The sequence below is a fragment of the Cyrtonyx montezumae genome, unplaced genomic scaffold (genome assembly GCF_038088225.1).
Source record: "Cyrtonyx montezumae isolate F1298 unplaced genomic scaffold, pur_monq_1.0 scaffold_3, whole genome shotgun sequence".
In the NCBI taxonomy this organism is placed as follows: domain Eukaryota; kingdom Metazoa; phylum Chordata; class Aves; order Galliformes; family Odontophoridae; genus Cyrtonyx; species Cyrtonyx montezumae.
The window spans coordinates 75,592,366-75,614,521 of NW_027072034.1; the positions used below are offsets into that span (position 1 = coordinate 75,592,366).

At 41.1% G+C, this 22,156-nt stretch overlaps 1 protein-coding gene and 2 long non-coding RNA genes across 6 annotated transcripts; 1 reads left to right on the forward strand and 2 right to left on the reverse strand.

Annotated features, from left to right (window-relative positions):
- Positions 1-833: 833 nt before the first annotated feature.
- On the forward strand, positions 834-9,520 carry LOC136052106 (uncharacterized). Its single transcript, XR_010622521.1, has 4 exons — positions 834-978; positions 5,130-5,179; positions 6,418-6,452; positions 9,500-9,520. It is a non-coding gene; the product is annotated as an uncharacterized LOC136052106 (long non-coding RNA).
- On the reverse strand, positions 2,660-6,889 carry LOC136052107 (uncharacterized). The gene is made up of 3 exons (XR_010622522.1): positions 6,395-6,889; positions 4,726-4,891; positions 2,660-2,711 (listed from the first exon to the last, which is right to left on the reverse strand). It is a non-coding gene; the product is annotated as an uncharacterized LOC136052107 (long non-coding RNA).
- Positions 9,521-12,605: 3,085 nt separating the features above from the next.
- CUNH3orf52 (chromosome unknown C3orf52 homolog) lies at positions 12,606-21,432 on the reverse strand. Of its 4 annotated transcripts, none has more exons than XM_065741947.1 (7): positions 21,319-21,432; positions 21,135-21,230; positions 20,118-20,352; positions 17,172-17,295; positions 16,490-16,617; positions 15,616-15,686; positions 12,606-13,861 (listed from the first exon to the last, which is right to left on the reverse strand). In XM_065741947.1, the coding sequence occupies exons 3-7, from the start codon at positions 20,292-20,294 to the stop codon at positions 13,549-13,551; spliced, it is 813 nt and encodes a 270-aa protein (XP_065598019.1). In that variant the 5' UTR covers positions 20,295-20,352; positions 21,135-21,230; positions 21,319-21,432; the 3' UTR covers positions 12,606-13,548. The 4 variants fall into 4 exon arrangements, with proteins under 4 accessions (XP_065598019.1, XP_065598020.1, XP_065598018.1 ...); XM_065741948.1 differs by having other exon boundaries at positions 12,606-12,915; positions 13,659-13,861; positions 21,135-21,426; XM_065741946.1 differs by having other exon boundaries at positions 20,118-20,310; positions 21,135-21,432.
- Between the last annotated feature and the right edge of the window lie 724 nt (positions 21,433-22,156).

The window sequence follows — 22,156 nt, forward strand, 5'->3', positions numbered from 1 at the left end:
GGGCACAAATTTGAAATCAGATGGCACAAGGGTAGTTTGAATTCAGCCATGTTTGACTTGGGCTGTGATATCTTTTCAAAGCAGACTCAGTCCTGCTGCTATCAAAAAGCCAAGAGGTGCAACACAGGATTGCCCAATTTCAGCCACTGGTGCTGAGACCTGGTATGAGACCACCTGGGAAAGAAGCACCAGAGATGTTGCTTGGCTGAGATCTGATGCATGGTGAAGCATGCCTGTTTACAAAACTACAATTTACTGGGGGACAGCAGACGTGAAACTGTCTGGTTCACCACTCCCAAAAATACCTCTGTGCTTCAGATGCCTCATGTCTTAGAGGCTTTTTCTTCAGATAGTATGTTACAACTACAGTGAATGAATTTTAGAATTATTGAACTATCAGCCTTACAAACTGTATTTCCTGTTCTTTCATTTTTCTTCTCATTGTTGCCCAGGAGGAAGAAAAAAGGATTAAAAAAAGAAAAATGCAAAAGAAGATTCAGCAGCAAGTTATGTTTCTTTGAAGGGGCTGAAGAACTTGATTTTTATCTTTTTGTTTGTCACACCATTTTTCAGAAGAGCAAGATGGACAGGCACTCTGGTTACCTCCTGTTGAGAGTGATCACTGTTGCTATTTCAGATGAGGGATCCTAGAGGGAGTCCACACTGCAGCTCATCAGCCTCCTTGGTAAGGCCACCAGTGTAGCACACTCCAGCCTCAGCACCTCAGGAAGCCACGTCACTCATTCATTCTCCCCTCCTACTTTTCCACCTCCACACATTAAGTGGTTGAGGTTGAGTGTATTATTAGGTGTACAATATCTGAGTGGAAGACATAAGGAGCCTCTCTGATCAGTGAGTTTCATTTGGTAACATATACAGTGCAGCAAATTCAGACAGCAGGAAAACCACGCTGAAAACTGGCTACCCAGGAGTGCAGAGATCCAGTGGAAGGATGGGAAACTGTCAACCAAAAATAAGGTAGGTTCAATATCATTTTATGTTTCATTACTTAGAGAGTAGGTCTAAGTGATTTCACTAAAATTTGAGAAAATTATACCTGTAATGAGTCAGCTTTAAAGGACTGGGTAGGGCACCACAAGGAGTTTCTTGAATAAACAAGTATAATTTAGCAAGCAAATTAAGATGGACTATTGATTATTGCCTTGGACTGTTCTTTATGGAGGTGACTCACCCCTAAGTTCACAGCACTCAGAGCCTGCTGAGGCAAGGAAGGATGTTGCAATCAAGAAACACAGGGAGCAGAGCATCCTTGTCAGCTGCCCTGGACTTCCAGGCAGGAAAACTGCACTTACAGGTTGACCTTAGCATCTCTCATCTGTTGAACTGCATCTCGTAAGGGCAAGCTTCCACATACACTGAGTACAGATAGACTGTATTTACACTATATGTGAATATACTATATTTACGTGCAGCAGTGGCTTTCACTAATGCAAACAGATTTGCTCTGGGAAAGCAGTGGCTCATACACTATCTTAGAGCAACCTGGGATTTCCAAGGATGCTTTACCCCTCATGCACAGATGTAGGAAGAGATGCCTGAGACAGGCAGCACCTCTTAGAGGACTCTCTCACCCAACCACTCAGTTCATCTCGACATTGCTTTGTCAAGTATTTGTGTGTCAGCCTTGCTGATGTTAAATTCTCCTCTTCTTCTTACTCTGTCTTTACGCTTCCAAAGGTTAGTCAGGTAGAGCTCTCTGGTAACAGCATTCTCTGTAAATGCAACTGGAAAACTACCATACTGCAAAAGCTTGCTTGGCTTTAAGGAGTTCAGATGAAGCTTGTTGTTGCCAAAATTAAACGTACTACTCATTTCTAAAGAGAGGGCATCCCTCACTTCCACGCTGACAGAAGTATAGGGAACAACCATTTTAGGTGGTCTTTAGAGGAAATGGCTAAAGTTCCCAAAACTTGATGTCCTGCTCTCAGTAGCAGTTTCAGTTGAGGCAAAGAAAGTCCACGTGAAGCTGGTGGTCCTAACCAGTGCCTGTAGGGTCTTGGCTCCAGAGCCTATAGAATCCCTATGCTTTTAAGTGCCCTGCAACACTTTCATGGACAGGACTCCCACTGCTCTTTAATGTTCCCGACTCCTTTCCAGAAACAAACTGTTGCCAGGAGAGGTAGGTGGTAGAACACTAACGGGCTACCCTATCGGGACAGGAAACATTGGCAGTCCACATCATGCCTGACTAGACTGGTCAGCAGCACCATCCCATCAACTCTGTGTGATATGTCACTCCTTGGTCACAATTGCCTGATTGCTCCTAAATCTGGGTCTTCCTGAAAAATCACAGACCTTGCAGAAATCAGAGGGACGAAGAAACAGCAAGTTGTTTTCTTTCTTCAGAAAACCCTTCTTCTCATGCAGTGACTCAGCATCCTAGTACAGCTCCATTGTGCTGTGTAGGTCCAGCCCCAGCCCTGACAACTCCAAAAATGTCAGGGCTGGTGCACTTCTGCTGGCAGTCAGACCATCCTGACCCTGTGTCCCAGACCCAAACCCACAGCACAGCGTGAATGCCCCTCCAAGTACCTGGTTTTCTTGTGCAAGTTTTTAGGCATGTAACTTGGCTTCAAAAATTCTCCTCAAAGTCTTCAGTTCCTTGTTTACAGCTTATGTGTTACCAGCTCAAGTTCTTAAGAAACGAGGTTTGTGCAGCCACACCACTCAGCTGTCTGCTTTAACCAGGTCTGGAAATGAAACAAAGCAGATAGGTGCCAGTGGATGGTATTTGTTTTTCTGAGAGTCTGGCAGTTTTACACCAGAGGTGGTTAATTTAAGGAACCAGGTAGGAGCAAAACTATTTCCAGACTATAACCTCTTGTCAAGGGAAGGCAGGTTAGATGGCAAGAAGAGCTGTATCAGCTACCCAGTGAAGTCCTCCCTCCTGAAGCCTCACGCAGGAATTCCCCATCCCAACAGAGAAGACCAGAAGAGCATCATATTTCCGGAATAAGAGACTGGCCATCCTTCCTTACAAATGATTATTAATCTTACTGGCAGTGTACATATCCCCCCACATCCGCCACTTCACCCCATTTCTTTGAAGAGCTTGATGTTTAGTGTCACTTCTATTTTTGTCCTGACTGCTTCCCCTGTGTTACAGCCCCAGAGCCCATAATGGAGCTCAAAAAGCTTATCTGCACAGACCAAAGCAAAACTACAGAGCTGAAGACAACCAGTTTTGGTTTTGTTTCTATTTGAATCATATTCCTTCTCTTTTGAAACTGCTGGCCAGATCTATTTCCCAGAATTTTCACTGATAAACCTATAATCACCTAAAAAAACTAACAACAACAACAACAACAAAAACAAGCAATTCCCCCTTCCCATACCCCTCCAACCACAAAGAAGTCCAGCTCTAGTCCTTTAACCAGACACCTGCTGCTGTGGTGCCTGCATGTCTGTTGTGTGAGCACAGATGTTGAAAAACATTTTAATTCTCAGATCATACGCATTCTCCCAGAGGAGTCCACATAATTGATCAAATAAGATGTCTTTATCTAGGGGTTGTGGAGCAATTCAAAGGTCTATTTTGCTACAGAAATGTGATATTTTTCTTTCAACCATCCAGGAAAAGAGATATCCAAGTGGGCATGGTCAGTGGTTGGGTCGGTGGTTGGACTATGAGACCTTAGTGGTCTTGTTCAACCTTAGTAATTCTGTGACTCTACAATTCTGATGGCCTATATTGCTCCTCATTCTGAGTGAGCAACAGAACATCAGAAGCCAAATGAATATAAATAAGACACAGATGAATGAAGAGATGAGAAGACAGAAATACTGCTATCAAATTTGTGCTATCTTGCATTACAGTATAGTCAGTATGAATTATGTATATTACAAATATACATAACACATATATACATTTTTATTTAAGGTGCTCCTCATAGAACTTCTAGGAGCAAATTGTGTGAAGCACTCACACTGGCATCTCCAGCTAAACTAGAGGAGCTCGTGCTCAGTCTGCGTTATAAAACATGCTAAGAAAACCAGATAGGCCACCTGAAGTGAGGCAGTTTCATTTGTATCTTCATTTTCAACTGCAAAAAGAGAAGTAAATTCTCCCCCTGGATGGGAGGTTGGAAACACACATTCACTAGTATTTGGAAATGTTCTGCTGCTCTGGTAAGAACAGCATAGACACGTGCAAAAAGAAATCATTTCATGTTAGTTGCAGAATTTAGGTGGTGTAGGAAACAAGTAAGACCAAGAAACATACGTCTAGTAAGAAATTATCTATAGCAGCAAAAAATGGCAGCATCACCTATTTACTTCAGATCACGGGAAAGGAAAATACAGTGCAAATATGCAATCAGAAAGTGACTAATAATTCAGATGAACAACCAAGCCATTTGTCCAAAAGCATTTCCTATCTCAAAGTGATTTGACAGCTTTATATTCCCTCAGTACGCTTTTAGTATACATGCAAACTTACCACTTAGATAGCAACACCACATTGTAAGATACTTATGAGTTACGTTATAGGAATTTTACAAACGTAGAGTTGTAAAATATTAGCAATACCTAGCTGTTACTACCAAAAAACTTGGTAACAACAATACAGGTGTAATTTGAAGGACAAAATATGTCCAATAATTTCAGTACTTAAAGCTGCAATTATTACCTTTTGCTTGAACAGCAAACAGTACCTCAGTGATGAGAGCTTGGATCTCTCAGAAGCAGGCCTGCCCATCCCCTTACTGTCACCTTTGTGCTTGTAGCTGTGCTGCACAGTTGCCTTCTTGCCGTTCTTCCTGATCGTCACTGGGTCACACCAGAGGCAGACCGATGTGAAAAATGCACAGGGAGAGGGGCTGGGTCTCTCATCTCGCTTCCCTGTATTTCCTGCTCAGTCATCCATATGGAGCTGTTTAACACAGGCAAACCCAGACAGGCAGATTGTCCCTGCAGAGCCCAGTGCCCACTGCATGGTGCCTCCCAAGAGGAACTGCGAAAGGCTGAGCAGGTCAGAATGCCATGTAAAGGGACAGGTCTCAAAGGAGAGGGGAGCTGCCCAGGTAATCACAGGCCCCTGTGAGTTGGCAGTGGAGTGTGATGTCCGTCTAGCACTCAAGCTGACCCCCTGCATTCTTCATGCATTCCAGGTGGAAGATGAGCATTCCTGTATGGAGGAAGAGGTACTCCAACAAGGAAAGTAAGTAAAGGTGCTCCTCCAACACTCCGGAGATAGAGGGGCATGGGGTGCCCTTAACCACTCTGAAACACCACAGTCCCAGCTATGGAGTGCTCTTGTGCAACTGTGCTGTCCATCTTAGGATTTTTTCCTAGAAACAAGGGAACAAATGCAGCCTCTCAAGGGAAGTGGTCATGGCACTGAGCTTGCCAGAGCTTAAGAAATGCCTGCACAATGCTCTCAGACATAGTGTTTGGATTTTGGGTGGTCCTGTGTGGACCCAGGAGTTGGACTCAGTGATCCTTATGGGTCTTCTCCAACTTGGGATATTTCATGATTCTATGATTCTAAATAGATGTTTATCTGTTTGGGCAGTACGGGTCTTCAGACTTCACATCTAAACATATATCTAGTAGATACATGTTATATCTGTTATGTATACCTTCACTTGCTTTAGTATTTAGTGGCTGAAATAAAATAGTTTGGGTATATTAAATGCACAAATAAGGGAGGCCTAATAGTTGGAATCACATGCATTTGCATAAACCACAAGATCTTGGTTTCGGTTCAGTCTGTTATCTTTTCTGTCAGTAGGTAAAACAGTTCATGCAGTGACAGTGTAATATGTAGCGCTGCTTTCACAAATTGAGTATTTGCTCAGGGTGGAGCAGCTTCTTCTTAATCGTGTATGCTGGCAATTTCATGGCAGCTTCAAAGCAGTACCGTGGTATTTGAAACCACTGCCAGGTCTCTGGAAGGCAGCTTAAATGCAGTGCTGAGAAGCTGATGCCTTCCTTGCAGTCAGGTTGCGAAGCAGGCAAACCTCAAGCTCTGCTTTCTTAGGCAGAAGTGAAAGTTCATCCCTGAAATGTTGTAGAAGCAATTAACAGCTCAACCGATTTCCTAGCAAGAACCCAACAGGCAGCTAAATATAAAGCTGTGAGAAAAGATGAGGCAAAGAGCTCCATGCAATTTAGATGGTCATGGGACAGAGGGATAAACTGCTAGATAAGCCCAGACTTCTGAACCAATGAGGTTATTTATCTAGGTTTCATTGTGGTCAACGAGTAACACATCAAGCTGTAAGTGTGTGCTAAACCAAATTAAAAATTAATCTTTACCATCCACCAAATTGCTCAGGCCCCCAGAGAGAGCCCCAGGGGTTGTCCCTTCCCACAACCCATGTCCCACTGGTTCACAGTTGTGCCCTAAAGCTGTACAAGGACTGGCAGTCACCTCTTTGCTTCCTCTCTTCCCAGCACAGACCGAAAGTTGCCCGATGAGTCCTGTCCAGGTAATGATTCATGTACGTGCTTTCACTGCTCACCCACAGCATCCTCAGGTCTGTAAAGAAAGATGTCCATCACTTTCCCTTGTTAGCTTCTGAGGGGTACTGCCCTCTCCTCCTCATTGTAGCCTTCTCCCCTCAACTGCCTGCTAGCCAGCATAATCTCTCCTGCCTGCAGTTTTATTAAAATTGGCATACACTCTGCAAAAAAAGTTTCAGTTTCAGCATGACATCTTCTAATAAAAAGCCACTTATCTGGGTTGCTGCCAACTTGCTCTAGCAATAGAAGTTTCCAGTTGAAAGAATAAAAGAGATTTAATACTTGGAAGGTTAAAGGGTTTGGGTTAATTCTCCCACTATAAAAAGTAGTGATGAATGGCTGAATCTCTTTTGGAACAGAACAAGGTTTCTGACACCAATTCCTTCCTGCCTCAAGAAGGAGGAGAAAAAACTCAAAACACGCACTGTCAAGTTAAACATTTGAATTCTTACAAATCACAAGAGATCAAATATCTGTACTGCATAAGAGGGCATGCAGGAGGATGGTGTGATGCCACACTTCCCAATCAATCTTGCTTCCCTGTTCGGGGGTCAGACCCAGAAGGTTCTGGTAAGGCACCCTGAGGTAACTGAAGAGGTAACCACCCATTGGTGTGTGCCTGCTTATCTGCCCACACTCATTTCCCCAAAGGAAAGGAGAGGGAGAGCAAACCCCTTCTTCCTGAGGCATCCAGCTGGCGCACTGCATTCATTTGCTGAGATTTTTTTGTATGAGGCACTGGAACAGGTTGTCCAGAGAGGTGGTGGATGCCCATTTGCTGGAGACATTCAAGGCGAGGCTGGATGGGACTCCAAGCAACCTGATCTAGCTGTAGGCATCCCTGTTCATTGCAGGAGAGTTGGACTAGATGGCCTTTAAGGGTCCCTGACAACTCAAAGGAGTCTGTGATTCTTTTGGACCACTGCAGCTGAGTACCTGTGGTCTGCTACCTCTGCTTTGAAAAGTTAATTTAACAGAGGGTAAGGGAAGCTGTCTTCTAAATCATCAATCATAAGCAATCACCAGATCTTTGGAGAGCAGAAAAAGGTGGTGCAATTTAGCAGCCCACTCTATTGTTTTGTTTAGTTGTTTGTTGTTTTTTTTTTTTTGAAGGCAAAGCAAAAGTTGCCCGAAGATATGTGGGTGTTCAACAGAAACCTTTAAGAAGGTGGGAAAGATGACAGAAAAGGGTGTGATTAAATGAGCTCATTGTTTGTGTGAGTGTGGGGTGAGGTAAAGGGCGGATGGAGCTGTAATGGAGAACCTGCCAAGGAGCTGTATGGTTTTGAGACTTTTTGATTCCAAGTATGATCCACAGAGCAAGGTTTGAAGATAGTCTTGGGAGGGTCTTTACGACAGTACAAGGATCATTCTCTCCAAGTATTAAACTTGGTATGTGGCAAATGGAAGACTCAACTGAAGTGCCAAGAGTCTTAACATTCTCTCCCTGTACTGTGAGTGTGTGGGACAAATCACCCCACCTCCGCACTTAGCTCTTCCCTCTGGTAAGAGTGATGACAACAACCTTGCAACATTTGTAGCTTGCAAGCACTCTGAAATGTGCAGCTACAAGTAAGTTTTGGGTAGACCTGTGTGTTGGAAGGAACAAGAACCACTCCAGACTTCACTTGGTGGATTTACAGCCATTTGGTTATAAAATAAAGAACTTGTTCTTTTTTTCATTAAGAGAAATACTGCTGCCCTTCCAGTTCTTTGTAACAGCAGCTAGGGAAGGGAAGAGCCCAGCCTTTGCAGAAAGATAGGTAATTCCCTTTTCTTAAGCATCTCCTCCCTGACTGCTCCTCGCTTTAAAACTTTTGTAATTTCTAAATCTCAAAAAAATTATACAAAGCCTCAATTCAAAACCCAGGAATAATTTTCTAAGTGCTGTTTCCCTCAGACTGGGAGATCTTCCACACCAAGCAGAACCCACATAGACAAGATGAGAGGTACAACTGAGAACACCTGTCGGATTCCTCAGGAGTTACATTCTAATGATAACTGCTCACACCTAGGTTTGAAAAATAAAAGATAACCCCTTGGGTTTAATAACCCATGCAGCAGAGGCCTTTGTTCCACCTACAGAGCACATAAGGTAGTTACAAATGCCATCATGATCCCAGCAAAACCCACTTAAACATACTGCTATTGCACCAAACAGTAACAGTTGTCACCAGAAAAGCTGCATTTACTCACTAGCTTTATTACTCTGTGAATTCAAATCAAGCATCAGGGTAAGTAAATTTTTAACTTCTGGCTCTAATTGACAGCATCCTTTTAGATGTAATGAGTCATCCTGCCCACATAAAGGAGCAGTCACCCAAAACACATAGCAGACATGCTCCGGAGACAAAAGGATGGGCAAGTTTCAACAGGTTTGGGAAGGCAACTTACTCATGCATTCTTACCTTCTCATTCATTAATGAGTGGTTCTTCCTTCTCCTGTGTCTGGTTCCAAGGAGCATGCTAAATGAGGGCCTCCAGGAAGAGGGCAGACATCTTTGCATCCCCTGCAACACCTGGGCTCCTTCCAGGAGCCACATGCCTGTGTTTACTCTGGATGCTGCCCCTGAGCCCCTCAGCCCTGTGTTGGTGGCTGGCACTTGGATCTCTCCAGACAGCCAAGCACACAGGGCAGCTAACTCACAGTCCCAGTCCCTGGGTGCAGCCAGGGCAGAGGATGATTTGAACTCCCCTAAATGTGCTTCTGTGCTCCCCCATGCATGGTGTGATGAAGGTTTTGTCATGTAACCTACCAGCAAGCAGAAGCAACCTCAGAACTTGTCAGGCCATCAGCATCCAGCCACACAGTGCAGTTATGCATTGCTGGGGTGCAGCTGGCATGCAGCTGTGGTCCATACAAAAAGGAAATGGCTGCAGGTCTGCAAACCCTTCTCAGTACTACATACATGGATTAACACCACTGCAGGAGTGCTGCAAGGTACTTCAGCAAGGGGGTATAACAACACTGAAGCTGATTCATCTCTTTCTATCTCCCTCTCCTCACTCTCAGGAACACTGTGACAAAAAAGGCAGAATGTGGTATTCTACGGTCAGCCACAATGTTAAACCTGAATCCTATGCAGCTAACACCAAAACTCAAATAGAATATGCAATTGTCAACATACCTAAGAGCAAGCAATGTACCACACACTCTGAAGAACAGAATGAATATGATTACGTCTTGATTCATTAGAAAGGGAGCCTTTCTGTTCTGATGGCACTCCTGGGAGCTATTTGAATATTTAAGCTGGCAGCACACAGCCTTCCTAATCTTCCCATCTCTTGTGCCGACTCTTCAAACAAGCTGGAAAGCATCTCTCATGTATAAAACTTATATCTGCCAGTCAGTCCCAATGAGACAAATCTGAAAGAAGAGATCACAAAAAGAAGCATAGAGAGGAAAGAAGACTTAATTAAAACAAGAGGAATCATCATCAGCTACTTCTATTTCTCTATAGAAAATGAAGTGCTTTTTGCTAGAAGCAATTGAGACTTCATGATTTTTCTGGATTTTCAGGATTTTTACAGTGTCTTTTTTTCAAGGGATATAGTAGAACTAATGACAGAAATCTCAAAAATTCAATATTAACAACAATAACCTCCTTTTTTAAAAAATACAAAACAAACTTTGTGCTAGGTGAGACTGCACTTCCAGAGCTTCTCTGGCCAGCTTGATATATACCAGTATACACACACATATACAACATGGATAAAGACACCATTTCTCAAGTTGTTCTTTCCACTCCTTAATGCCATACTACTTGACACAGAGTGAAGTCTTAAAGTTGGACAGAATGAAGAACGCAACAAACTGCACACAGTAAATAAATAAATCCAGACACTTCAAGCCACTGCCACCTAGAAGACCATGAAACCAGTGAAGATCCCAAAGTTGCTCTCAGTGGGGGATTCCCAAGTGCTGCCTTTGGCACAAAATGCTTCCAGCTCTCCTACTGGACTCTTAGGTTGGGCTCCCTGAAGTGCCCGAGCACAACTTCCCCACAGCCCATCAACCTGCTGCAAAGAGCATTTCTGGATAGGCATGTCAGACTGAAACTGGTTGTTCAGCTGCTCACCAGAGCTCCTGAAGTGATTATATGCTAATGTTCTAGCTTATGCATGTGTTTTTTTTCCCCCTCTGTTTTTGGATTAAAACAGTTTGAAGAGAAGTGTTGTGCAATATTCCTGATACAAAATCTTTTTTTTTTTGTTTTGTATACAGGTTTCCTAACTTGATAAAATATATTTTCACACTATTCTGATCCCAGTGGATGAGGTATTTCTTATTTCCCCTGGTTACTTTCTTTTGTATTATCATTTTACCTCTAAGAGATAAACCAGATGTTACTATTTGCCTCTTTTTGGCATCTCCTTCAATTAGAGTTCAAAGCATGTCTGGAGACATGCTGTAAAGTTGGATGCTTTCTTTTGAATATTACATCATGCTACAGTTTCACCACCTTCTTCCCTGTGAATTACCGGGGTAAAAGTACTGGAGCAGAGGAGGCTGACAGGGAGAAAGTGACTGCTTTGCAGCTTCTTTTTTCTCCCCATCAACTCTTAATGCACATGGAGGTATCTTCATAAAGAAGCGACTACTGTTTTTTCATTCTCTGAAACAGAATCAAGGTAAAGAAGTGTTTGATGGCATATTCACTCACCGTAAGCAGTAAAGAGCAATAAAATCAAGCAGTGTCTCAAAGGCAAACTATTTTCTTGCTGCTGTCACTTCCATAGGCTGCTGCTTTTGAAATAAACTATGCAAACTATGAGTTTTATCTTTCCCCAATAAAAATGTATCTCTTCTAATGTATGCTGCTTAGAATATTAATGCACAACATTAAAACGATCTGTTTTTTGTTTTTGTTGTTGTGTTTTAGATACGTGTTTAAAAATAATAGCCCTAAATATACAATCATACCATTTCAGCAAATGAGGCAAGAGAAATTATGGTTCTTATAGCCACTGCTACATTTTGCAAATCAACATGGTGTCAGAATTAAACACAAATGAGAGCTTTGTGACATTCTAATTTGCTCTAGACCACCCCCAACCCCAAGCTCTGTTAAAATTAGAACAGTCATTTGAGTGCATGGCTTTGTCAGACAGACCCTTCACACTGCATACTCAACATTCAGAATTCCCATTGATATTTTTCAACTCAAAATGCTGAAAGTCAAAGAATGAAAACGATCAATTTTAGAGTAAAAATAAATAATTTAATGCATATTATAGTTATCAGTTTACTCTTTAAATAAACTAGTAACAATAGAAAAAAACAGAAAAACTATTTTCCATAAGGTATTTTTTACAATACAAAAAGTTTCTTAAAATAAATTTATCTATCCAACAATACTAACATTTATACTGGCTAAAAATGCTTACAGGTGCCAAAACGTTATACTTCACTAACACGGTAGTGAATCTAACACATTCTTCATTAAGTTAATGCTTAACTTTCAGCTTTCATGTTATAGCCAGTTGCTGGCTGTAACTCACACTACACTGCCCTACATCATCTGCTTTAGCATCTTCCTCTTTGCATTGGTCTGTCCCATATGATCTCTTGTCAACAAGAACAACTGCCACTGCCTTGTTAAGCATTTTGCATCTGTTTTCTTGTGGTTTTTCTTTTCTTTGTTTTTCCCATCACTGCCAAAGCAGCGGCATAGACTCATCCTTTGGATTTAGAAATGCAAATCTAATGAATGTCTTTTCACAATAACCAGTAGCTAATTACAAAAGTACACAGCTAATTTGACCCTTGAAAGAGTGCTTCAAAATTGAGATGCATTAGAGTCTTCCCAATGCTTCTCCTACATTTCTATTTCACATTACAGAAGACCAGAGCAAACTCCACCTTCCCTGGAAAGACCATAGGATGAACAAGGGGATGATGAGAGTACTAACTCACCTAAGAAGGAAGTGCAAAAGTTTTGCATGTAATTAAAGAAAAGAGAAAGTATATTTAAGTTTTAGATTGTTCTGAGGGGAAAGGACACTGCGGAGATATGGTAGATGAAGCTGGCAGAGAAGAAAAGGAAAAGATGAGCATGGGTGGACATAAGCATTAAGGATGAGGTTGTGCAGTTCTGACTTAAAAGTTCATTCAAGGAATCCACATTTATGAAAAAAGAAAAAGAAAAAAGAAAAATTGGAGGCTTAGAAGCAAACAGATCCCTATTCGAGCAAGATACGTTACTTTCACAAGACTGAAGATTTACTGATAAGTCCACAAAAATAAAGGAGGTAGCAATGTTCTAGGAGTAAAACACTTATAAATATATCACATTTTAATTTACAGAATAACATCTCCAGAAGTGTTTCCACCTGTTAAATGACTCCCTAACCTGAGATTACTAATAGACAGTAGAAGATCACCTCTTCTAGGAGGTAAGAAAGATGAGGAGTCTGTCCATTATTTTCCTGAAAGTAAAAACAATATATTATTAACATTAAATTTTAGTTCAGTATTTCAAAGTATTCTTTTCTGCCCCTTTTGTATTGTTAAAGTGAGGTTTTTTGTGAGCTTTTTTTTTCCTTTAAATGCTACCAATATATAAGGAATAAAATGAAACAAACCTAAATACACTAGAATTACTACCTATTCATTAGAAAACCTGGAAGTGGGAACATTTGGTTCATTTAAAAGATCTCTTCCTGTATAAGAAATTACCCCCCAAAACTTTGAGAAGAGAGAAATTAGGAGGTATTTTCATTTTTGACTGTTAACTCATCAGAAGTTCACTCCCGAATTGCTTATCTTTTCACTTGGATTTAAATTTGTTTTATAAACACTTAAATACAAAGTAAAAATGAGGAAAACCAATTTGAGCTATTTTGTCCCCTGTTACGGTACACACATACATTAGATTTTCTTTTTAACAGTATGTATTGAATGCAAGAGGGGATCAGAAAAAATTGGTTGAATTCTGTAGCTAAGCATCCTTATCTCTACTCAGCTTCTCATTACAGGACCAAATAAAGAATTACAGTTTATAAGCTAAGTATAACAAGACTTCCTTGTAAACTGAGTAGTATACCATTACCTTAACAAAGCTATACAAAACATGAACTAACACATCTCAACTTTTTCCAGAAAGATGTCTCTCCTTTCAAGTAAATAACTGTGCTCTTTGCAAGTAGTTCCTCTAAAGTACAGTACTTACACGTTGATGTGAGAGAAGCTGGGTCAAGCTTTAACCTGGTACATTCAGATGTCCCAGAATTAAAAGCATCATCTTCTTCATCATAAATATTTTGGAGTAGAATACTCCTTATAAAGTCTGGGTTCATTACATTCTCCATAAACCCCTCAGTTGAAGGTGGTACAAAGAATTCTAGTTGGTAATACACAGTGGAGGTTTCATTACTGAAAAATAGAAAGCCAAGTATAAATGCCTGTGAGTCACCAATGAATCCTTGCATCCTTGAGGACGCTGACTTCTCACAAAGGTGGTATGGATTTCTTCTTTAACCTTTTTAATAAAGAAAAGCATTTTTTTTTAAATAAATAGAAATAAAACCTGCCACCAAAGCTTCCTGTTTTTTTTTTTGTCCTCTCTCTTCTCCAAGCAATTTTTGTCATTAACAGAAACTGGGCACATACCTGAGGCACATTTTCCAGTACCCAAAGGGCAATTAGACATGTGAGGATGAGGCTTTCAGCATTTGTGCCTAACAAATACATAACAATAAGGGAAGAGTTGCTACAGCATCTGGTGCACCATTTAGCTAAGGACCTGCAGAAAAACTTGCTCACTGGATGGCAGCGTCCAGTATAACCCAGCTGTGCTTCTAGCCAAAGCTCTGGAATGGATGAAGTAAACTACAGTTCGTCTCTGGAGATTTCAGTGATTTACCAAATCCATTAAGTACAAGTAGACCGCTCCATTTTATACAAACAGAATTTAAAATACCAGAAAAGAAATTGCATATGGGAAAAAGAGGTAGGGAGATGTAGGTTGGCTGTCAGTACATACACAGTACTACAGATTTATACTTGATGGTCTAAATAATTATTTATGCCTGAAAGGCTAAGAAGGTAATGCTCACTCACTGAACAGTGTGTGCCTAGGGCTGGTGGTGAATGACAGCACATTCTCCGAAGCGCCCTCTGGACTGTCCCCTAGCTCAGCTCAAGGATCCTGGGCTTTTGCTAACCTTCTGCCCATGATGTTTTCCTCATCCACTTGCAACACTGCATTTTCAGAAGTCCTCTGTGATCAGTGGCACTTGCTACTTCTCCATGAGAGGACCACACTAGAGCTGAGGCTTCCAGCCTGAATTTTCCTACTACTACTTAGTCTCGCTCCTGTGGAATCTTCATAGTTTAAAACATGAGTGTCTCACACAATGAACTCCTCAGTCTTCCTTCAGTGACAGTTTCTGCTAAGGGTTAGGTCTTCTCTCTATTCCAGCTTGAAGTTTTCTTCTGCCTCTGCAAGGCAAGCCTGGGTACTTTTCCCCATCCTCCCACAACTGTTCCTCTGGGCCCACAAGCTGCTAGCAGCTGAGCTTCCCCACAGGTACTAACCCAGCCTCTGTAATGTTGCCTACCCCTGCCTCTCTCTCCTGCTCCTCCAGAATCTCCAACATGCTGCTGCTTTGAGATTTGCTCACATCGCCTGAAGTAAACTGGGGAAAAAAAATATCCCAACAAAGCAGAAATGTGCTACTACTGATTTGGATGTTCCTGCTACCTTTAGGGTTTATTTGTGTTTTTTTTTGTTTGTTTGTTTTTTGGCAACAAAAAGTTCTTTGCTTCCCATTGGGATTGTTTTTATTTAAGGCTATTTAATCAATTTTGCTCTCAGGTGGTTCCAGAAGCTCTTTTTGTTTTTAATAAATTTGCTTGAATGAGCTTATTACAGCCTGCACTTGGGAACAAAGACAGCACAGAAGATACTTAACAGTAACAAAATGCTACTGTCATTATATATTATTAGTAGGTCTTACCTTTTACACTGGAGGATCCTCTGTCAAGTTTTCACTACATATATTTATCACTCTCCCCAAAACCTTCTATTTTTCACAGATTCAGATGTTATGCATATTTACACAGGTATGCACATCTCATTATAAGTCTGCAAATTTCTGATAATGTTGGTAATAGAAATTGCTTACCTGAAATAATCCACTTTAGCAGACCTAAAGTAGCGTCCTAGAGCTGGAGACGAGCTGTAGACATCTGTTATCTTAGAGAGAAAAAAGAAAATAAATACATTTAAAAATAAGGTATTTCTTCCATTCACTTCCCCACAAGCCAGTACAATGAATCATTCTTATAAAGGTGTTTTAAGGGGCATAAACACAGGTGCTGAGGGTCAAATATCAGCAAATATGTTCCCTGGAAATGATACGCATTCCATTTAAGCTTGACAGACAAGTTAATCTGTGTGTTTGAGTGATTACTGTATTACCTTAGCACAAAGGAAGGCATTCAGGGTGAACTAAAAGTATGTGCTCATGTTGCCAGGAGCAATTTATGTTGTTTGGCTTGGGTTTTTATTAGTGGCAAAAAGCCCTTCTATTCTAACTTGGCAGAGGGAAAGGCGTCCCAACTGAGACTCCCATTCCACAGTAGGTCTAAACCAGTATTGGCACACCTCACCTCAGCCACAACTCAGTCAGCAATGGCTCAATGTAAATGGCAGATATAAACCCATACTGACATTATGCACTTACAGGAGAATGCAACGCAAATCTGGCACGGGGTTGGAAGACCTCTACAGGCCTCTCCTTATCTACACTATTCAATGGTTAAATGAAAGGGCTTTTTTTTTTTTTTGTCTTTTTTTCCTCCCCTGGCAAACGCAGCTGCTTATGTGCCTACAAGCAGATAATTTTTCTATACAAAAATACAATTCAGAGTTTAACAAATTGCATGGACTTAAAAATGGCTGAGTTTCTACCCAGAGAAACAGAAAACTCTTAAAAGGATAAACGCAGAACCTACATAAGGAGAATTTACTTTGCCAAGAAGCACATTAACACATACCCTCTTAGTAATGTCTTCAGAGAAAAGGTATGGAAGACCACACAGTAAGTTGAACTTCCCGGAAAAGTTGTGATAATTATGTAGCAGTGAATCTGTATCCCAGTAATCATCTTCATCTGTGTAAACATCTAATATTCAAAAGGAGACAGAAAAGGTAGGAAAAGTTCCAGTTAGAAGAATTGCCGGGGAAAAAGTAACCTCCTGGCTTTCTTTGACGTGGCTTTCTCACAAACTTGCCAGGTAATGACTACGTTGGAATGACAAAGTGTGAGTTGCCTGAACAATAGTGACAGCACCCAGAGAACAGTGACCCACCCCACCAATGAACTCCATCTGCTCTGGGAGCCTGACTGACATTGATATCAGATGAGAAGAGGTGAGTGATCCATTGCACTTGCTGGAGTGTTACAAACATCATTTCTACTCTAACTCTCACTGTGTTCTAGTAACATTCTCTTAGCTACAAGAGCTGCCATCCAATCAGGATACAAGATACTGGTTGCCCGCTCAACTAAAATCCTTCACCTCCACTGCTCGACACCACCTTCTGCAATTGGCACCGAAGTCACCTATGCAATTTTAAGTAGGAGTTTAAAGGATACTGCTGTTCAAATAGCATTCTTATTAGATTGTACATATTGCACAGTTCTATTAGAGAACAAACCAAGAGTAAGGTACTTACTAGAATATAGAGCTAGACTGATGAGAATGACCAGGAACAAAACAACAAAAATTGTAGTTAAAACCATCCACAGTTTACACTTCCAGAAAACGATCTTCCTGCATGATTTCCACTGATCTCTCTCCTAGTTACAAAAGGAAAGGGAATTTTGATTAGTGAAATAAAGTGGGAAGTATTTTTAAGCATGTCTCTACAGTCACATTTAGAAACACAATAAAAACCACATAAATTAAAGCCTTATTGTAAGTAATTCAATATATCAAGGGTTCCCATCCTTAAGTACTGATGCAAGAAGGAAGGTAGACTTGCAAGCTACTACTTCAGAGATGTAGTATTCCCCATTTGTTCAGTTTCCAATTCTTGAAATGCTCAGCTGAGGTGCTACAAAGGTTTTTTCACTGCTTCCAATCTTTTTTAACTACATCATTTTGATGTGCATGTCCCACAGGCTGTCCTTTTAAAGCATGCCATGTCTCCCAGCTAAAAACGTGCCTGGAGGAACTTTCAGAATAATTCACCTCTGTAATGTTGATGCTATTAGCCTGCATAGCTCCTGGATGCCAGCACACAAAGCACGTGAGATGCTATTCATTAGATATTGTTACATTAAAAACCACTAGAGTAATTAAAGCTTTTAAAGCTAATTCCCTTTTCTTCAGAAGATTGAAAACTGAGAGTCTATTGAGTAGATTTAAAGATTATTACAGATTTCATCTGTTCTGTATGACAAGGAAATTACCTTCAAACAAATTGTGTGTGCGCGCATGCACGTTCATACAGGAATGAAATAATACCTACATTTCACTTAACTTTTACTAAGATTTAAGAGGAAGGTTATTAGCTAACCCAGCTGTGCTAATATTAAAGAAACAAGTTTAGGTGACAAGCAAACACCAACTAATTTTAGTTCCACAGACAGAAAACTGAACGAAGGGTATGAACACCTAAGTAAACCATACCTTCCATTTAATTTATCCTCCTCATCATCTATTGTAAACCCATGAGCTTCATATCATTTTTGTCTTTGGCACCAAACAAGGCAAAGCACGTGTTATGGGTTGTCTGAGATACGTATATGTAGATTGGCAGGAACTAGCTGCTAGCTGGAGGCATTCATCTAGTTTCCTTCCCTTCACCTTAGAACTTTCTAAGAACCTACCATAATGGTTAACTTTTTACTGAATTGCAATTAACATCCACCAGCTGGCTTAAAATTTCTTCGGAACAGTAGCTGCACAGGAAAAGAGAACATCCCCAGAAAGAGCTTACTTGAGCTCTCCAGGAGCCAGGGTGAAGAAACAGAAAGCGTCCTCTACAGACACCTCCTCTCGGGGAGTTCACTTTTGTGGGGAATGAAGAGCAACCAGCTTAATATAGTTTCCTTTACACCACATATTCAAGTGGTCATGTATACATACAGGGATTTTATCTCATTAGAAAAAAAAATGTATTAGAAGAGCCAACCTTCAGTTTAATACCTGACACTAGTTCATCATTTTTTACCTGAAAAAAACAAATTGGTAGCAACTGTCTAGCATTACACTGATGAAATCAGCTTCATAGCATCAGTCAAGACAGCTACCAAGCCCAAACTCCCATCTAGAACACAAGCTACACATTCAGATCCTCACAAAAGATTAATTGCCAGTCAAGTACTGTAAACTGGATTGATGTTAAGTAGACATCCAGCTCTGCAACTGCATCTCATCGGCTGGGCCAATACCCTCTTCAACATTGCCCATGAATGGTACATGACAGGAAAAAAAACTCTCCCTAACGGTCAGGGCCATTGTGATTAATCTGCTGCCTGAGCAGGAAGCAGAGCATAATAATTTTTCAGTACTCCCCACAGGATAGGAAGTCAAATGCCAGAAACAGCAGAAAGAGCCCATATAAAAACACATTTCTGGGAAGGCTGAACTGAAACTCAAGGCAGTTTCTCAAGGCAGCTGAGTTTATCTCCTCCACCCTTTCTCCTATTCCTCTTTGACCCTCCGCAGAATTTGCCTGATCCTGTAGCAGGCTGGTTCAGCACACGGGAACAGAGGAGAAGGAACTGGCCCACTATATGGTATAGGAAATTGGGCTGTTTACTTAACAGAACAGATCAAACGCTAAAAATATGAGTGGGACTCACACAAGGAAACTTGGCCAGGAGCAGAAAGGGTGGGACAGCATGACTAATGCTGCCGAGATCTCAGGTGGGTTCAGCAGTTCCAGAAGAACTGCCCACACAGAAACGTGGGAATTTCTGACACAGATTTTCTCTCTGCTCTTAAGTAATGAAAATCTTTGTACCACAGCCACTCATCAGTAAATACTGCTCTTCTGCTAGCATTAGTCTATCCCACGGCTTGAAGTTAAATACTAGGCACTGGCTACCTCAGGACTCACACATTTCTCTTAACTGAGGCTTTGGGGTGCTCTGGTATAAATTCCTGAATGTTAGCAACCACAAACAGCTCAAAGATCAAAGAGAATCCAGCACGGTTTACAAACTTTACTGCAGGGCATCTAATTCTTGCTTTGGCAGCCTTATTTTTGGATTTATTTGTTCTTTCAGAAAGCCTGTTTTTAATGTGTTTCAACATTTCTCCCTTCTAGTTTCGAGCCCAATCCTACTGGCAGCACATGAAAAGAGAAAGCAAAACTTGGAATACCAAGTACAACAACTTTTATTCCCTTATCTTAGATAGCTCACAGACACAGACAGCCAGCACCAAAAAATAATAGTGCTCAATATCTGACTCTAACACTAGAACATTGAACAAAATAATATACACTTAACATGCTTTCAGCCTTTATCTTCAAGTGAGAAACCCTTCCCCACCCCTCAAACAAATTAAACAGCCCCTACACAGTGTTTCATTGAAATGCCACTTCTTTCATTACATGCTATTTCCCCAGCAGCTCCACAAGTATCAGATGAGAAACTGAAATTCCTACCTTGCTTGTTGCAGGTGCTTGAGAATTTAGAGGCTTCTTATGATCGGCTTTGCTTTCTTCCCCATTAACTTCTTGCAATTCAATAACCTCATGCTCTCCATCAGAGCTTTGCCTTTTCATAGCTTCTGTTTCTTTGTGAAGACCTCTGTCTCTGTAGCAAGCACAGAGCCAGCTCATTTCCTTCTGGTTTCAGCTGCAATTATGGCCAGTTGCAGTTTTGGTATGAAGCTGGAGACTGTAACAGTGAGAGAGCTAGGATAATTTTTAAAGGAGTGATCTCAAAACATCAACGACTAAGGGAAAATCCTTGGAAAGACAAATAACATCATCTGTACAAGCCACGTAGGAAAGGGAGAGGAAGTATCGATTCAGCTCGTCTCCACAGCTCCACTGTGCAAGACTAGGTTTTCCAGTTTGTCTGCCTTACTGTACCAGCCCTTGACAAGCACGAGCAGGTGACTAACCCTCAGCGATGCTGCCTTTTACTGAAGTGATTTTGAAAGCAACTGGATTGCTTTCCCTGCTGCTTTCAGTTGAAACAGTGAAATAGACAACAGACGCGCTTCTCGACAGCAAGGAAAAGGAAAGAATAACATCACTTGTGATTCAGTTGGACTACGAAGGGAGTTTACATCTTCCATCAATGCTTCTAATTTTTGTCTCCCAGTATAGTCTATGTGGAACTGAATGTTACTCAGCTTTGTGCTGGGAATTGTTCTCTCTAGCTGGTCTGCAGTCTGAAATCATGTCAGGTGCCAAAGAAGATGTCTATTCACATAATGTTGAGCATAAACCTGAGAAGTTGTGAATTCAGTTCCATGTAAAAAAAGAAATCTAAAGAGAGAAGGGGGGTGGCCTTCTGTTTTATCTTGCGCCCTTGAGTGTTTTACAAAGCAAATCATTGTGTGAATTGAGATTTGTTCTGCACTAGATTGCCACATGAAATAAACTTACTATAGCGATGGGCTGATTTTCCCCTCTCCCTCCCTCCCACCCTTCCAGTATTCTTCATCCTACCTCCTCTTATTTCTTCTGTTCTAACTCCTTGGGTTTCTTCTTCCTTGCCACAAAGCAATCCTCTTTACTTTTGATCAAAGGATCCTGCTCGCACTCCTGCCTCAGAAGAGAGGACAGTGCATTAAGAAGGGAACAAAGCTTCTTTCCTCAACTCCTTTTTTCCGCTGGATGAACATCCACTCACAGCACCGCTCTTTCTTTTCCCTGTCAAACGCTGGGGTTTGCCCTTTCAGATTTTCTCATTGTGCAACTCTTCTGGCTACTAAGCCTAGAGCATTTCCAAGGAGGTTTGGATTGCTGATGTCACAGGGTAGGCAAAGGCATTCTGTGAAGCTGAGCATAAGGCTTGGTTTAAATCAGCAAATAGAAAGAAACACAACTTCCATGACTCATCTTCTGGTTTTGAAGAATCCTTAGAAGACTGGAAGACTGAGGATAAAGCTGAGCAGCCATCAAGATCAGAACAGGTAACCAAATCCATAGGAATTCATTGGGACCTTCACTAGAAAAATTACCTGCTGGTTCTCAGTATTCCTGCTGAAAACTGGGTCCACTTACTTAACTTCCTCTCACATCCGAGACCTTACCTTCCTGGTGAACAGCCTGAAACCAAAACTCCTTTCCAAGTGAGTTAATGATTGTGGATCTCAGTTTGTAAATGCCAAAGTCCATTTATAATGCCCTTCTGAAAGAACTCTGTATGAACTCTTGAATTTCCATTGTCTGGGTGATCTAACATTCACACTTAATGCCTCTTTTTTTTTTTTTTTGCCTGTGAAGCAACTGCCCCTTCTGACACATGGAACTGCAAAATTCTTCAATAAAACGGGAAGTTGAGAACAGATCTGAACATTCTAGCCTAGGCTCTTATCTAAAACTGAACAGCAGGAAAGCTATTTTATTCTGAAGAAAGACAACTGTGGTTTCTAAATAAGGAGAAGAAACAAATGCCCTTAAAGGCACTCTTCTGTAATACAAGCATTACAAAAAATATAAACTCCAAAGAACAAATGCAGTTTTGA